The following is an 18050-nucleotide window of genomic DNA, read 5'->3' on the forward strand; positions in this document are numbered from 1 at the left end:
CCACTCTCTCATTGCAAGTCCTTCTTAAAACTCGCCACCTATGCCGTAGGTGTCAGGTTTCTGTGTATGTTACTTGGGTCTATACACTGCACAGTGGCTCAGTGCTGCTTATTTGGTTATCCAAATGCACAATGTTTTTTAAAAGGGATGCTGGTCAGCAAAATCCAGGGGGAAAAAGCATATCAAGACATTTTTCCTCCTAACGTCCAAAATACTTTGTGATGATAGGCATACACTTTATCATTACATGTATTCACTAGAGCAGTTTTTAATCATTTGGACATTTACTTACTTGACTGTTGGTATTTGTAGGGCAGAGGTCACCAGCCGGTTGATTGCGATCGACTGGTCGATCCTGGAGCTTCTGCCAGTCGATCGTGATCTCCGGCCACTAAAAGTCCAGTGGTGCAGCGAGGCTAAGGCAGGCTCCCTGCCTGCCCTGGCCATGTGCCGCTCCCGGAAGCGGCCAGCACGCCCCTAAGGCCCTGGGGGAGAGAGGGAGGCAGGGGTCTCCGTGCACGGCTCCTGTCTGAAAGCACTGTCCCTGCAGCTCCGATTGGCCGGGAACGGGGAACTGCGGCCCCGGGAGTTGCGGGGGCGGTGCCTGTAGAGAGGGGCAGCATATGGAGCCATGTGCTGCCCCCCCACCCAGGGGCCGCAGGGGCGTCATGACCAATTCCAAGAGTGGCGTGGGACCAGGGCAAGCAGGGAGCCTGCATTAGCCCCGCTGCGCCACTGACCAGGAGCCACATGAGGTAAGTGCCGCCTGGAGGGAGCCAACACCCCTCCTGCACCCCAACCCCCTGTTCCAGCCCTGAGCCCTCTCCCAGAGCCAGCACACCAAACCCCCTCCTGCACCCAGCCCCCCTGCCCCAGCCCAGTGAAAGTGAGTGAGGGTGGGGAGAGTGAGCGACAGAGGGAGGGGGGATGGAGTGAGCGGGGTGGAGCCTTCGGGAAGGGGCAGGGCCTTGGGAAGGGGTGGGGTAGATCCTGGGTTGCACTTAAATTCAAAAAGTGATATTGTGTGTAAAAAGGTTGGAGACCACTGTTGTAGGGCATCAGGGCAGCTGATCTTATAATTACACATGCAATAAGAAAAGTCCAGGAAATTCATTCACTTTTGTTATCAGCTTTAGATTTCACTGTTAAAGCAAGTCAGGGATTCAGCTCAATTTTACTAAGCAAGCAATTTTTGATGAGCCCAAAAAATACTGTATTCAATAAGAAAAGATTTTTTTCAAATAAATATAAAGCTATTATCTTGGCTATTAATATTGAATTATTCATTAAGCTGTTACAAAAGGTGCAAGCTGAAATGTCCTGAATATAGATACTGAAGAGATGGGTGGATTTTAAGAAATACTCTAAGTGAAATACTAATTACATTAAAATAAATAGCAGTACAGCAGTACTTTCTTAGTTAATTACCACAGCATGGTTTCTGCTTCTAAGACGGTCAGTTGATATCACACCTTGTCGCTTTTTAAAGGGACTGAGTAAATGAAGGACTAGGCAACGGAACTCTGTCCTTTGTCTGAATATAGGTCAAGACAGAAGTGATTGGAAGTTGTTACCATCTGATGACTGTTCATGGACTATGTGAACTGTTCTGGTACCTTCAGTTCATTTTCATTTTCGTAGACTTACAGATTCTAAGAGCAGACGGGACCACTGTGATCATCCAGGCTAGCCTACTGTATAGCAAATGCCGTAGAACTTCCCCAAAATAATTTTTAGAGCAGATCTTTTATAAATTATTTTGAGGAAGTTTTAAAAACATATGTTTAATAGAAGCTGAAAATTCCATCCAACAAAGGTTTTTATTTTGATGACTGACACCCTGTCTCTGTCAAGTTTTGGCTCCAAGAAAAGTTCTAATAGGGCCAAATAATAATTAGAACATCGGCAGCCACTCATCCATAGTTGAGTTACTGAGTACTACTAAATTAAGATACATTGATAGAGGATGCCAACATCTACCAGTTTTAGGAGGGAACAACTTTCCTTCCCATGCTTTTTATCCTAAAGCAACAAAAAGTAATTTGAACATGTACGTGTGTGTGTGTGTGTATATACACACTATAAAGTCATGGTTATATAAGATAGTTTTCATGATGGAGCCAAGGTCACCTAACTCGCTCTATTTGTGACTATAGACTTACAAGATGAATCTGATATAGCTATATAGTGCAACTCTCTGTCTGCATGACCTCGCCTCTCAGTATCTTGAAAGATGACCTATAGTGACTTTGCCAATGAACATGAAGCAGAAGTGAGGTGTAAAATGGTACAGTTCTGATTTCCACGCTACTAAGAAATTAATTCCCTTACTGAGACCCCTCAGTACTGTCTCAGATGTTCAAACAAATCTGAGTACTGGATACAAGTGTAAAATCTGTTAGTGCAATGGTTTTCAAAAGGCCTCTAAAACTGTGCCAGCAAAATATATGGGTATATCAGTTTGTAGATGCGAATTCACATTTGGGGACACAAACTGGATACCTGCATTTGCAAAGGACAATCAGATGGGTAACTAACTGATCTGCATTCGCAATAACAGACTGCTGCCCTCCACCCCCCCTCCCAAATGAGACTGCATATTTTGTGAGAACATTGTTAGAGGATCTGAAATGTTGGCCTTGTCCAGTATTTGGAGGAGATTTTCAAAGGCCCAAATGGCAGTTAGGCACCTTTGGAAATCTCCCTCTCTGTTCCCAACCTTTCTGCTTTAAGTGTTTTAGATTGTTCTGCTAGTAGGCCACAGTTTTAATGAAAATATTATGTTATATGAAGTTATTATGTGAGAGACTTCTATAACTGTTAAATGTACCAGCAGAGATTACTTTTGAGATTTCTCTGATGACCACAATCAAATGAACCAGGAAAAATAAATGTTTCCCTTCAGGTATCATTTCTGGGCTGTGGCTATATATTATACATTGGGTAAGTTTGAACAAACTATGCAGTAAGACCGGATTTATGAAGGAAATAACTTGAAACTGAGTGCAAAGCTGTGCCATCTGAATCAGCTTCTTTGTGTTTGAAATTGTATTACAGAATGTTCCAACGAAAGCACAGGAACATTATTTTAGGTCAAGATATAACTTCCATCTTCACATTAACAGTATTTTGGGGAGCCAAGTACCATCAGAAAGGGGTAAAACTATTGCATCGGCTTCTAAGTACTTTGGTTACTCTTCAAGGAAAGTTGTCTTTATAGCATGAATCTTTGTTACAAATACAAGAAGCTACCTTCTCAGAGGGACATAGCTGGGCTTCTCCCACTAGTAGCAGTGGAAGTTACAGAGCTACACTCCCATCTAGGAAATTAAAATACATAGGTATTCTCTTTAGGTGATTAGGTTCTCAGCTATAAAGAACAGTCCAATATAGTAGGAGCCGCTGAACAAGCTAGTGTGTAAGAAAAAGTAGGAAAAGCCTCAGTTAAAACAGTTGCGTGAAACAAAAGCATATTAGAAAATGATAATATACATGCAGAGTTTACAAACCGTGTCTTTAGGGTGGCCCAATAAGTAGAAATATGGGGACCCATGCTTGTCACTTTTCATGCACATGGAGAGACTGGAAGGTACCATTCCTAAAGGAAGGGGAGGAACAGCCTAGGACCAATCATTAGAATTAACAGAACCAGTGACAAAGATATATTACTATTGTTAGAACAAAGAATCCTTAGTAAGTTTAGAACAGCTGAGTAAAAAGCTTATAAATACAGGAAAAAGACTTTCTGTAAAGCGAAGACTAACAAGCATGCAGTAAGTCATCATATTAGTGAAAGATTGAGGTACTATACATATATATTTGAGAAGCAGATTCTGCTGAACTGTGGAAGACATCTTGAGGTGCTTTTTAAAGGAGCTGTAACTCATAAAATTGAAGGGTTTTATTAAATTCCAAAATCATAAAGAAAATTCCTTCATATCAAAAGTCTTTATATTGGTATCAGCTCTGTCATTTTCAGTGTTAGTCACTGTGGCTGTGCTGAAACTCAAACAGTTGAGCTTCCCCAGGGCTTCTTGAAAAATGAGTCACTGCTAATTCCAGCACTTGTGTATACTGAAACTTTACATTGTAACTAAATTACAAAAACCTCTTGCCCTTAAATAACTAGCAATGTACTAAGACCCCAATTCTGCAAAGATTTAGGCATGGGGGTCCCACTTCCAAGCATTTATTAGGTCATGTTTGGCAAGCCAGATGCCTAAAAATGCAGTCTACTTTTCATAAGACTGCAGAACTGTTTTTTAAGCAAAGTCATATCAGGAAAAAATCTTTTGTGTGAATTCATGAATTACAGCTTGTATCAAGCCCTTGAAATCACCAGTAAATTAAGACACACATGAAAAACATAAAGAGTGTCAATGAAGGTTCCTTTAAGAAGTGGATTGGACCCACTAGGAACTTGTCCCATTAAATATTTCCACTGCTCTCAGAATGACTAACAGGTAGGAATGAGGTGCCCAGGTAGCACTTCCAGGACATGCATATGGTGTTGTGTGCTGGGAGTAACTGGGAGGCAGGAAGGGGATTAGAAGTTCTCGTCAGAGAAACAATCCTGTTGGAAGCTGGAAAAATAGGATCTGTAAAGCTGGAGGAAATAGGGCCAATGCTGACCACATGAGAGAAGAAAAAAATCTGAATTTGAGTAACAGTCATGCCTCATTTATTAGTTTGTATAAATAATTATGTTCATAACTCTAACTGCAGAAAAGATGGGCAACTGACTGCCTGCAGCCGTGAAGGAAAAAGGACTGTTGTGACCCAGTATCTCTAATCAGTGATTGAAAGAAATCTGAGAGAGGTTTCAGCTAACTCTCAGTATGGAAGGGATGGCGATCTCCTTGGCATGGAAATATAAATATCGTGCTACTACATGGGCCATAGATAAATAATGGCACAGCACATCGCTGGGGCTGTAGTGTCAATAGAGAGCAGATAAGTCACTTGGAGATGTGATTCAGCTTTGCCTATAAAGCTGAGCTTTGTAGCGGAGGATGGATCCATGGAAAGAAATAACTTAAACTAAAATGGTGGGTAGCATCTTTTCCTATCAATAGGGCCCTACCAAGTTCCTGGTCCACTTTGGTCAATTTCACGGTCATAGGATTTTAAAAATTGTAAATGTCATGATTTTAGCTATTTAAATCTGAAATTTCACGGTGCTGTAATTGTAGGGATCCTGACCGAAAAAGGAATTATGGGGGTCGCAAAGTTATTCGAGGGGGGATTGCGGTACTGATACCCTGGTGGTGGTGGGACTGCCTTCAGAGCTGGGCAGCGGTGGCTGCTGGCAGGGAGCCCAGCTCTGAAGGCAGAGCCACCGCCAGCAGCATCACAGAAGTAAGGATGGCCTGGTGTGGAATTTACACCTTTACTTCTGTGTTGCTGCCTCAGTCAGCGGCTGCCCAGCTCTGAAGGCAGCAGCGCAGAAGTAAGGGGGGCATGGTATGGTATTGACACCCTTACGGCTGTGCTGCTGCTGTGGGGTGTGGCCTTCAGAGCTGGGCATCTGACCCATAGCTGCCACTCTCCAGCCACCCAGCTTTGAAGGAAGCACAGAAGTAAGGGTGGGAATACCGCGATCCCCCTGCACCTCCCTTTTGGGCCAGGACCCGCAATTTGAGAAATGCTGGTCTCCCCTGAAATCTGTACAGTATGGGGTAAAAGCACACAAAAGACCAGATTTCATTGGGTGGGGAGGGAGACAGATTTCATGGTCCATGATCCATTTTTCACGGCCGTGAATTTGGTAGGGCCCTACTCCTGAGTGAGAAGATGAGGTAAAGATTTCTCACTGTGAACTTCTTAGGTGATCTCAATTGAAGTCGGACAGATACTAACTCTAATGTTTTCAGAAGAGGAATGGGCAGTAGCTGGGAGACTTACACTGATATTAATGGGAGTGACACCACAAAATATTAACTTTTAATTTAAAAATATTTATTTTGATTTATCTGCACCCCTAGGTGGTTATATATTATTTATAAGAACACATAAAAACGGTCAATATAATTCATCATCCTAACCCATCACCAGTGAAACCCTGCCTCCCCCAAGCACATCCCCAAAATCATTTTCTTTTATATAATTGCATGTATAGAAGTAGAAACTTTTAAAAAGTTTATTCTTTAGTCTACCCTATATTTTTAATGTAATCTTCCAGGACACTGCATTTCAGTAAGAATCTTTTTTTGTTGTAAATAAGGGCATCTTTGTTTTGGAGGTAGGCACCCAACTCCAGTTCCCAACTTCAGATGCCTAGGGTATGCTGCACATGATCATTAGATGAAAAACTGAACTACTTGCAAAAAACATGAAATCAGAAACTGAAATTAAAGTTCAGGAGGTAGGAATTGTTTAAACTGTATACTTCCTGTTGCAAATTCTAGGACAGTTATTTTTAAGTCATTCAGGGCCTGATTCATCTTCAATGGAAACTGTCTGGGGTCGATAGAACTTACAACAGAGTTTTGCCTGTGCGTGGAAGTTGTATGTGTAACCCACAATTGGAGTTTGGAAGCTCATGGAACTCTGGACTGAACTTCTAGGGGGACCTACCCTATGTACTACAACAGTAATGGCTACCAGAGCCTGCTTACACCATTTCCCAGCATGCTTTGAGTCAGGAGTGGGGACAGAATAGAGTGTGGGACTCCGTAGGGAGATGTAGACAAGTAGTTTTCTGGGCCAATGATGATGAGCAGGGGCTGCTCAGCCCCTCGGTGGGAGGAGTCAGCCTTAAACTCAGAGACAGAGACTAGTTTTAGGCCTTGTCTACACTACAGAGTTTTGGTGACAAAAATTATGCCGCTTTAATTAAACCGCTTTTGCATATCCACACTATGCTCCTTGTGTTGGCAGAGCACATCCATACTAGCAGCTCTTGCATTGACCCAGAGAGCAGTGCACGTGGGTAGCTATCCCACTGTGCAACTGGCAGCAGGGTGCTTTGGGAAGGATTTGCAATGCCTTATGGGGCAGGTACAGCATCACATGATACAGGTTTCTTAATCCCATCGTTCCATGGGCATTTTACCAGATACACTGCAATTGAAAAGTGGCTGGCTATGTGGGAGCGAGACAGGAACAGTGTGTGTGTTGGGGGAAGTATGTGAGAGGGTGTGTTGGTGGAGGCTATATGTGAGAGAGACAGAGTTTGTGTGGGGGGAGAGCGTGTTGGCATGCTGTCTCTTTACGTTCAGACATCAGCAACCAATGAGACATCAGTGACCTGAGCAACCAGAGGCAGGAGAAGGGGAACACCTTCCCCCCGCCCCATCAACCCCTGGCTCTTCCCAGCACAGCAGTCTCCTCCGCCCAACCCCACCCACAGCCGCCCAGTCTGCTGGCCACTGTGTTCCTAGTTCTGGGGAGAGCAGGATTCTACATTGATGGTTCTGTGATTGCTTCCGAGTTCTCCCACAGCATCCTCAGCAGCTCTGTGAGCTCTCCACGCTGAGGAATGTCAAAGCTTAATCTGGGATCTTTGAAAGGGGAGGGGCACGTGCCTGAGTAGCTAGATGCAGGGTAGCGGCATTAAAACAGTCAGCAGAGCAGTCCCGGCGGCCATTGTGGGATACTGGGAGAGGCCAGTTATGGCAATACAACGAACGGCAGCATCTACACCAGCGGTGGGCAAACTTTTTGGCCCGAGGGCCACATCGGGGTTCTGAAATTGTATGGAGGGCTGAGTAGGGAAGACTGTGCCTCCCCAAACAGCCTGGCCCCCTCCCACTTCCAGCCCCCTGACTGCCCCCCTCAGAACCCCCAACCCATCCAACCCCCCTGCTTCTTGTCCCCTAACCACCCCCTTCTGGGATCCCCTGCCCCTAACTGCACCCCTGGGATCCCACCCCCTAGCCAACACCCCAGCCGCCCAGGATTCCCACACCTATCCAACCACCCCTGTTCCCTGACCCCTCTCCCCACCCAGAACCTCCACCCCATCCAACCGCTCCCTGTCCCCTGACTGCTCCCCTGGAGCCTTCTGCCCCTTATCCAATCCACCCATTCCTAGCCCCCTTACCATGCTGCTCAGAGCAGGAGGACTGGCAGCCACCCCCCCCCCCCCAGAGTGCTGGCAGCACAGCGAGCTGAGGCTGCGGGGGGGGGGGGGGAGGAACAGCATGGGAGTGGGGGGGTGGCTGCCAGTCCTCCTGCTCTGAGCAGCATGGTAAGGGGCTTAAGTTTGCCCACCTCTGGTCTACGCTGTTGGTATGTTGCGTTAACTTTGCTGCAAAAAGCTGTATGCGTCTCATCAAGGTGGTTTTATTTTGTTGGCAAAGCAGCAGTTTTGCTGCCAAAAGTAGCTTTGTAGCATGTACACCTCCACTGTTTTGTCGGCAAAAGCTGCCTTTTGCCAACAAAACTGTGTAGTGTAGACAAGGCCTTACTTTCAGTGCTGAGGTTTGAGTTAGCTGGGAGCTGACAAAGAAGCAGAAAAGCTCAGAGAGTCTCTGATTAACTCCTACTTCCCCAAAAAGAGAGTCTTTGAACTGCTGTGGGATCTAGTGCCTGGGTCAGACAGTTCAAGCTCTGCAGAGATCAGCATCCAGAGTGGCAGTAATCCAGTTTGGCCCTGACTACTGAGAGCCAGCAAAGACCTCTATGGGACACCAGACTAGGAAGCCAGGATAGGATCCTGTCCCACCAAGGGGTGAAGACACTGTAAGAGGATGTTTTTCCATGTGTTTCAACTGGCCAATTTTCACAGTGCTACAGTACTCATCTCCGGACTCACCCTCAGCATGCTATGTGCCCGAGACGGTGCCAGGGAGGGTGATGGGGGATGGAAGCATGGTGAATGTTGGGGCATGGGCAATTTATTGAGTTGTTGAGGGTTAGTTCTTATTAGTTAACCTTAACTCTTTCCTTTCTCAGATCCTATTTTCCTGCTCCCAGTAAAGTCTCCCTTTGTTATACTGTTATTTTTAGGTGTGTCATTTCTTTGCTGAGTGTGGATGTACTTTATTGTTTCTTGTGTACTGGGCTTTATAGTCCTTGCCAGCAGTGGTAACATTATTCCTTTCCCCAAGGGACAGCAGGAGGCACCTTGGGTGGAGGCACCAGGCACCACAAAAAAAGAACCCAATGTGAGGAGATGAGAGAAACTACCCCAAGTAGCAAGCACTGAGGTGGAGGGAGAGGCTACATATGTCTTCAGCAAATCACAGGAATGATGTATCCACATTAAAAAATGCAAAATCAATAGAAAGTAAAATATTAAAGCTTGGCTTGAAACCAGGAAACAAAACAAATTAGCATTCTTCTAAATCCCAGGTGTAACAAGCCATAACCTCTTCAAATACAACATTTTATACTAGTAAGCCCTGCTTCTTAAGGATGAAATTCACTGCCCCCATCCTCCATGCAAGAAGCTTTAATAGGTGGGCTTTGGGAAGGGAATTTTGCACTGGTCGGAGGGATGTAATCCACTCTCAAACAATGAGCAGGCAGAAGGACAGCTCAACAGTCTCCTCCAGCAGCTACTCCAGCTCCTTGGCTGGTACAGCACATCCTTGTTCACTACAACTGTGCCTCATGGAGGCAATAGTCATGCCCTGCTCAGGTGTCAAACTCTCCCTATGTGGGATGCAGTGAATACTGACATCACAGCTGTTTTCTCCTGATCAGTAGAATCATGGTGCTTTCTTTGCCATGGGAACTTCTGTCCCTGCACATGTATGTGAATTTTTGCTCTAAATACTCAACTGAATGGTGGGTGACTATATTTCTAGCCTCCTGCAATTTTTTCACATAGCTATGCTCACTATTAGAATTCAGCAGAGTGAAGGTTTAAAAACATGTAACAACCTTGCAGATTCTGGGCTGGAATGAGGGGGGGAACCTGTTACTAGTCTTCAAATACATTAAGGGTTGTTATAACAAGGACAGTTATCAATTGATCTCCATGTCCACTGAAGGCAGGACAAGAAATAATGGGCTTAATCTGCAGCAAGGGAGACTTGGGTTAGATAACAGAAAAACTTTTAAAACCCTCCCATTAAAATCTATGAAAATGAACTCATTGCAATATATGATTGTGATTTAAACCCCAGTCCCACAATGACATCAAGGTGGGCCAACTCCCACTGACTTCAGTGGAGCTCTGTGCTGGCCGTAGGGCTGGCTGTGGCCATAGGGAGGTATAAAACTGCAGGTTACATTACAATTACATTACTAGAGTGTGTGTTCAAGAATTTGAGTAGACAATATAAAAGACCAAAAAGCAGCGTAAAATCCCAGTGTGTGTCTGTTGTGCAACTGCTCAGAAACAAGAAAACAAACAGTTGAATGGTCTATAATTCACTGGCAATATAATCCAATTATTGGAGCAGTGTCATTGATAGGGAAACAGTTTGAGGTGTATTTCAGATTATTCTGTTTACTGTAAATCACCATTTTGCCATGTTGGTAATATTCAGCTATAAAAAGTCAAGTTTGAAATACTTGTTTATGCTCATCTATTTTAAAGTAGCCTTGTATAAAGGAAAACTCCAATCAGAAGAGACTGCAGACAGGATATAGATGGAATATTGGCAATTCCTGTGTGCTACGGTAGTGCTGCGGGGATTCTGTGAGACCTTCTTATGTGGATTTCTAAAAACAAACACTAGTTGGTCCCCATGAAGAAACATAACAGCAATGATAAATGGTATTGTTCTCTTTCGTGCCTCCCCACCTCGTTTTCCAGAGGGCTCTATCATCAGAGGTCATTCACCCCTTGTAGAGCTCTTTACTGAGTGGCGGGATTGTGATTTGTTACTAGTTTATCTGCTACGTTTCCATTTTTATTTATTTGGAGACAATTTTAATACATTTTGCCCCAGATTTTTAAAGGTATTTAGGGGTTTCTGCACTCAGCATCACAATGCTTAACTGATTTAGGAATCTAAATCTCATTTTCATAAGGAATTTAGGTACGTAGAAGTCTAAATCCCATTGACTGTTGATGGAATTTAGCCTCCGAAGTGCCAGCAACACCTAAATAGCTTTAAAAATCTGGGCCTTTGTCTTTAAGGCTCTCTACCTACCGCTACATTTGAGATCTTATGCACAGCACAGATGTGACTCTTATGGGTGTTTTGAACATACAGCCAAGTCTTTAATGATATGGGTGTCAAGATTTAGGTTCCTAAACTGAGAGGGCCAGATTTTTAATGGTATCTAAGTGCTGAGTGGGATTTTTCAAAAGCAACTACGTGCTGAACACTCATTGACATGGCCAGATTTTTAGAAGTGCTGTGCTCCCAGCTGCTCCCATTAAAGTCAACTGGGCCCGTATTTTAGGGGCTTAAATATGGATTTACAAGCATAACTTTAGCCATCCATTTTTTAAAAAAAATCTTGGCCTATAATTTTAACCTGGGGGAATTAATGAAATGTTATGCATAAATGATTGAGAAATGCGCGGTCCTGTAGTGATGGCAATTTGTGTAATGAAGACCTAGCTGCAACTGGCTGTTCTTGGTCCTGTGAAGTGCTGAATGCCCTGCATCCCTAGGGAAGGCAATATAGCAGTGCGCTGAGCATCCTCTGGAGTCCATGGGGGTGTTGAGCGTGGTCAACACATTACAGGATCAGGCACCTTGACAGTAATTGTAGTGTTTCTTGTTCTTGAAAAACAGCCTTGCTGGGAATTTGGAGGACTTGACAAACTATTTGTTGTAAAGTATGACACTGGCGTTTTTCAGACTTGGAAGAGGGTGATGATACGTCTCTTTTTGTGGAGGCTCAGTCCCTTTGGCTGTCCCTAGCTTCAGCAAACATGTTCTGAGGTCTGGAGTGGAGATGTAACATCTGCTTTTTTAAGCTTCTTGTGGCACACCCTGCTGTGAAAGCAGCTACCATTTTAGAGCATTAATTGTATCCCTGCCCCTTTCATAGGTATTCTGATAGAACTCTTTGCGTGACCATAGGTTTTGTGGCTGCATTTAGGGATTTTTTTTCTCTCTGAAATGGCAATTCAGATTTTGGTTTAAAGCAAATTCAGCATCCTCTGAGATGAGATAGAAGATTTACTTCCTCACTTGGTTTTGCCTAGCATCACATCTCAGACAGTATTTTCCGAGATGCACTTTTAGGACCAGATCCTCAGCTGATGTAAATCGGCATAGTTCAGTTGACTTTAGCAGAGCTATACTGAGTTACATCAGTTGATCATCTGGCCCTTAATTTTTTCACTTAGTGCTCTCATCTTTTTATTTGATGTTCTATTCTTTCACAGATAACTTTCTTATCAGTGTTAATTTTTATTTTGTCTGGACTGAAAGCTGCTTTGATTGGTATCACTTAAGTTCTTGGTATGCCTTAGTTTCAAATTTTTTTTTGGTCTTTTGTACTAGAACCTCTCTAGTTCTGCTAAAGGCACAATCGTCCTGTAAATCAAAAAGGATCTTTTGCATATAAGGCAAACCCAGAATTTTCAAGACTAAGTCAAGAGACTTGAATGTAATTGATTCACAGACTGGGATACCCACCAGTCTTCCTAGAAGAGGCAGGTTTCTTGACACTATGATGACTATGTAGTGCCAATCTTTAAAAAAGGGAAGAAGGAGGATCCTGGGAACTACAGGCCAGTCAGCCTCACCTCAGTCCCTGGAAGAATCATGGAGCAGGTCCTCAAAGAATCAATCCTGAAGCACTTACATGAGAGGAAAGTGATCAGGAACAGTCAGCATGGATTCACCAAGGGAAGGTCATGCCTGACTAATCTAATCGCCTTCTATGATGAGATTACTGGTTCTGTGGATGAAGGGAAAGCAGTAGATGTATTGTTTCTTGACTTTAGCAAAGCTTTTGACATGGTCTCCCACAGTATTCTTGTCAGCAAGTTAAAGAAGTATGGGCTGGATGAATGCACTATAAGGTGGGTAGAAAGTTGGCTAGATTGTCGGGCTCAACGGGTAGTGATCAATGGCTCCATGTCTAGTTGGCAGCCGGTGTCAAGTGGAGTGCCCCAAGGGTCGGTCCTGGGGCCGGTTTTGTTCAATATCTTCATAAATGACCTGGAGGATGGTGTAGATTGCACTCTCAGCAAGTTTGCGGATGATACTAAACTGGGAGGAGTGGTAGATATGCTGGAGGGCAGGGATAGGATACAGAGGGACCTAGACAAATTGGAGGATTGGGCCAAAAGAAATCTGATGAGGTTCAATAAGGATAAGTCCTGCACTTAGGACGGAAGAACCCAATGCACAGCCACAGACTAGGGACCGAATGGCTAGGCAGCAGTTCTGCGGAAAAGGACCTAGGGGTGACAGTGGACGAGAAGCTGGATATGAGTCAGCCATTGTTGCCAAGAAGGCCACTGGCATTTTGGGATGTATAAGTAGGGGCAGCAAGCAGATCGAGGGACGTGATTGTCCCCCTCTATTTGACATTGGTGAGGCCTCATCTGGAGTACTTTGTCCAGTTTTGGGCCCCACACTACAAGAAGGATGTGGATAAATTGGAAAGAGTCCAGCGAAGGGCAACAAAAATGATTAGGGGTCTGGAACACATGACTTATGAGGAGAGGCTGAGGGAACTGGGATTGTTTAGTCTGCAGAAGAGAAGAATGAGGGGGGATTTGATAGCTGCTTTCAACTACCTGAGAGGTGGTTCCAGAGAGGATGGTTCTAGACTATTCTCAGTGGTAGAAGAGGACAGGACAAGGAGTAATGGTCTCAAGTTGCAGTGGGGGAGGTTTAGGTTGGATATTAGGAAAAACTTTTTCACTAGGAGGGTGGTGAAACACTGGAATGCGTTACCTAGGGAGGTGGTAGAATCTCCTTCCTTAGAAGTTTTTAAGGTCAGGCTTGACAAAGCCCTGGCTGGGATGATTTAATTGGGGTTGGTCCTGCTGTTGAGCAGGGGGTTGGACTAGATGACCTCCTGAGGTCCCTTCCAACCCTGATATTCTATGATTCTATGACTTTAGGCTATTAAGAAACATTTCTTTTCTCAATATCTACTGGCAGAAACAGAGTTGATGTTTTATTTTAATGAAAAAAGTCTCTTTAGTCTTGTTACTATGCAACAGCACATTCTTGGTTCAAAAACAATAACATTTTTACTGGTTAGTTTGATGTCCTCAGGAGCACTTTGTACTCAAGCTTCCAACGTCCAAGTTTTCTTTGGGGTCATTTTTACCATCGTTTGGAAAAAAATATTTCTTTTTCTGAGGTTTTCTTAACTACTCCTGAGGTTGCACAATGGCTAGACAGATGTTCTTCACAACTGGCTGACGGAGAGTGTTTAATAGTGCCCACTGCGGTGCTTAGTATGGGGATGACAAACCAGTACGGAAAATGTAGAAATTGATCTGAGCCTTTAATCAAACCTAAACCTAACAATTTTGGGAGCTCAAATAGATTTTTTTTACATTTAAAAATACTTTACATTTTCCTATCTGGTTCTGTCTGGAAATGACACTGTAAATGCCAAAATACCACTAGAGAGGGTGAGGGGTATGGTATTTTTGGACCAACTGGTGTCAGGAGGTAATGTAAGTCTCATGAAAAAGCCTTTTCTTTTGAAATTTCAGGTCCTATTCTATATATCTTAGTGGTTCAGATATTCCAGACAAGTATCTGAATTTCTGATTGTTTAGCCAAACCCCCTTACCTCATGTTTTACTTATTTTATAATTACAAAGGCCTTTGGTTATTTTAAATTCTTGTTGCTTCAGGTTAAGGTTCATTCTGAACTTTCTACTATTTATTTTACAGAATTTATCATAATGTATCATCAGTCCTTGCCTGCACCCTATGTCTTGCTGATGCTATTCAGTTATATATTTCTGGAGTGCTAGGGCTTTTAGCTATCATGTTCCTTGTCTTGGCATTGCTGTATTTTACTTGGAGATACTATAGTGGACTACAACAGATTTTTAAAGCTGATTGTTAGACTAAACTTTGCTTATCAAGGCTATTAGCTTATTATTTATTTTCTTAAAGCTCTGAGATTTTATTAAGGGGTCTATATAAGTCTGCAGTTCTTATGTTTTTCTGCATTGTATGTAATAGTTCATACCACACATACATATTGGTGGTAATGACTTCAGAGGAATCACTATGGACCAGAGGGAAATAAAATTAATTTGTAAACCTCTGTAAGGACCTAAGTCCTGCAAATACTTATGAACAGGCTTACCTTTACCACTTTGAGTAGACCCATAGATTTCTTATGGTGGTAAATTTAAGCATGAGTAAATGTTTTCAGGATTTGAGGCTAAATGTGCATTGATATATTCGCATACGTTTCAAGATATCACTAAATACATACTTTTATAACATACACCATTGCAGCCTGTCAGGTAACTAATATGTTTCAATATTTCCTAAAATTATACACACTTTTTAGAAGCCTTTTAAAAAGTTGGAACAGAAAAAATTCCAAGGAAATACAAACACAAAACAAAATTTAAAAATAATATTAAAGCGGCCTGTTACAACTTCCAAAAGAGCAAATACTGTCTCTTTATTCAGAATTGACTTTCGTTACGTCATCCATGTAAATTCTCAGTTGTCTGATAAATGAGAGAGCCTAAGAAATAAATTGTAAAATGAACATTATGGGCTCACTCTTGCACAACTGAAGTCAGTGGGAGTTTTGCCATTGAATGATGGGAGGGGGTCAAGCCCCTATGTCTCCAAATGTACAGAGAAATACCAATAGAAGTGTATTAGAAGAGACTGTTTTATCAAACAAGATGATAAGAATGCATCAGCAACTCCTAGCACACTCAGAGATGTCGCTAAAGAGTTCAAAGTACTCCTACCAGTAGATATATTTTAAGCATTGCCTATACAGGGTTGGCATAGTTGAAAATGATGTGTTCATATCTTCCGCACCAGTACAAGAAAGCACTCAAGCACATACTTAAGCGCTTTCCTAAATATGGGTGGACTTATGCACATGCTTAAGTGCTGGGACCTAAATGTGTAATTGATACTTAGAATACAATACATGTAATTTAAATACACACACACACACACACACACACACACACAGAAAGAAAAATAATGAAAACCCACCATATTCCGGAACCTGGCCTGTTCCGCGCTTTAATAAGAGCCGCACTCTCCTGCCACCAGACTTGATTAGCTCTATTGCTCTGGCATGTGTCATGTCCCTTGTACTTTCCCCATTGATTTCAATTATTTGATCCCCTACCTGTCAGGTAAGAAAAATATCAAGTCAGGCAAAAATTGCAACAAAATGAACATTTAAAAAAATAGGCATATTCAGTGGATCACAGGTTACCTGAATGAAAGGCAGACATCAGGGTACATTTGTTCCTATCTAGCTGAAGGATATTATCACCAGACTTAATAACCCATAGAATGGATTCTGAGTATGGAATAGGATGTTGCTCATCTTTTGCTAAAATTCATGTATTGTGGTAGTAACATGTCTCATGCCTTCTATACAAGAAAGGTTTTTTTGAACTGCTTGATGTGCTGGAGTCACTGGGAACTTTTAAATCTTTTCTGTGCTTTACTGGATTGATTATCACTGAAAGCGGTTCTGTATTGGCTTGTCACACAGGCCCCTGAAGTTCATGGTACAGGTACACTGGCCTCTCAGTGCTGATATCCAAATCATGTTCAGTGAGCATCATCCCATTTTAAAGTACCATTTGAAGTGCTAATGTTAAGTAAATTAGGAAAGTTTGGTGTCCCAAGCTAATTATTTTGTAGGTTAAATAGAAACATCATGGTAGTTGTGAGATCATATATTGAATTGTACATTCATAAAAAACCTGCCCTGCTCTTTCTAAAGGATGAGCTACTACAGCCTAATGACCCGAGAACTATACTGGGACCAATGAGTTCTAATTCTAGCTCTGTTGCCACTGATTTGCCATTTGACTGATGTCCACAGTCAGGTTCATTATTATTTCTGTCAGCCTTTGTGTCCTTTTCCATAAAGTGGGGCAATTTACTTACCAGCCGCACAAGAGGTGTTGTGGGGATTAATTTGTTCATGTTTCATGTTCTTTTGAAGCAGTTGGGTTATTTAATAATTAGTTTTATTAAAGGAATCTGTCACTACTCAAAATTGAAACGTGGATGCAAATTGGCATACATTTCACAGCCGTTTCTAAAACATTAATTTTTTCTCTTGCCTGTAGTATATTAATCTTAGCAGTAATGGGGAAACTATAAGAGATTTGTACCTAGGGTTTAATTCAGGTAAGTGGATACTTATCTAACTTCTGAAGATCTTGAGGCTCCTAATTGGTGTAGGGCTCTTTGTTTTGGCCCCAGCCTGGTGCTCTCTGGCTGGCTACCAGCAGCTCTGTATTTTAGCTTCAGCTGCCTTGACTGGATCTAGTATCAAGTCCTGCCTGTCCTGACGTTTGGTGCCTCAGCCCTGGTCTACACTAGGAGTTGAGGTTGAATTTAGCAGCGTTAAATCGATTTAACCCTGCACCCATCCACACGAAGAAGCCCTTTTTTTCGACTTAAAGGGCTCTTAAAATCGATTTCCTTACTCCAACCCCGACAAGGGGATTAGCGCTGAAATTGGCCTTGCCGGGTCGAATTTGGGGTACTGTGGATGCAATTAGACAGTATTGGCCTCCGGGAGCTATCCCAGAGTGCTCCATTGTGACCGCTCTGGACAGCACTCTCAACTCAGATACACTGGCCAGGTAGACAGGAAAAGGCCCGTGAACTTTTGAATTTCAATTTCCTGTTCGGCCAGTGTGGCAAGCTGCAGGTGAGTGCAGAGCTCATCAGCAGAGGTGACCATGCAGAGCTCAACAGCAGAGGTGACCATGATGGAGTCCCAGAATCGCAAAAGAGCTCCAGCGTGGACCAAACGGGAGGTACGGGATCTGATCGCTGTATGGGGAGAGGAATCTGTGCTATCAGAACTCCGTTCCAGTTTTCAAAATACCAAAACATTTGTCAAAATCTCCTAGGGCATGAAGGACAGAGGCCATAACAGGGACCCGAAGCAGTGCCACGTGAAACTTAAGGAGCTGAGGCAAGCCTACCAGAAAACCAGAGAGGCAAATGGCCACTCCGGGTCAAAGCCCC

General features: G+C 43.1%; 1 protein-coding gene across 20 annotated transcripts in view; it reads right to left on the reverse strand.

Moving 5' to 3' along the window:
- Positions 1-18050, reverse strand: part of MAGI2 (membrane associated guanylate kinase, WW and PDZ domain containing 2) — a 1187450-nt gene that overhangs the window by 16624 nt on the left and 1152776 nt on the right. For 16 of the 20 annotated variants that reach the window (XM_073328600.1, XM_073328602.1, XM_073328598.1 and 13 more), the window contains one exon: positions 16038-16176. In XM_073328600.1, coding sequence (XP_073184701.1) covers positions 16038-16176 — 139 coding nt within the window. Of the gene's footprint in view, positions 1-3509; positions 3621-16037; positions 16177-18050 lie in introns of all 20 variants that reach the window. The other 4 variants (XM_073328614.1, XM_073328618.1, XM_073328616.1 and 1 more) reach the window with 2 other exon arrangements.

This window comes from Lepidochelys kempii, chromosome 1, assembly GCF_965140265.1.
Source record: "Lepidochelys kempii isolate rLepKem1 chromosome 1, rLepKem1.hap2, whole genome shotgun sequence".
Lineage (NCBI taxonomy): Eukaryota > Metazoa > Chordata > Testudines > Cheloniidae > Lepidochelys > Lepidochelys kempii.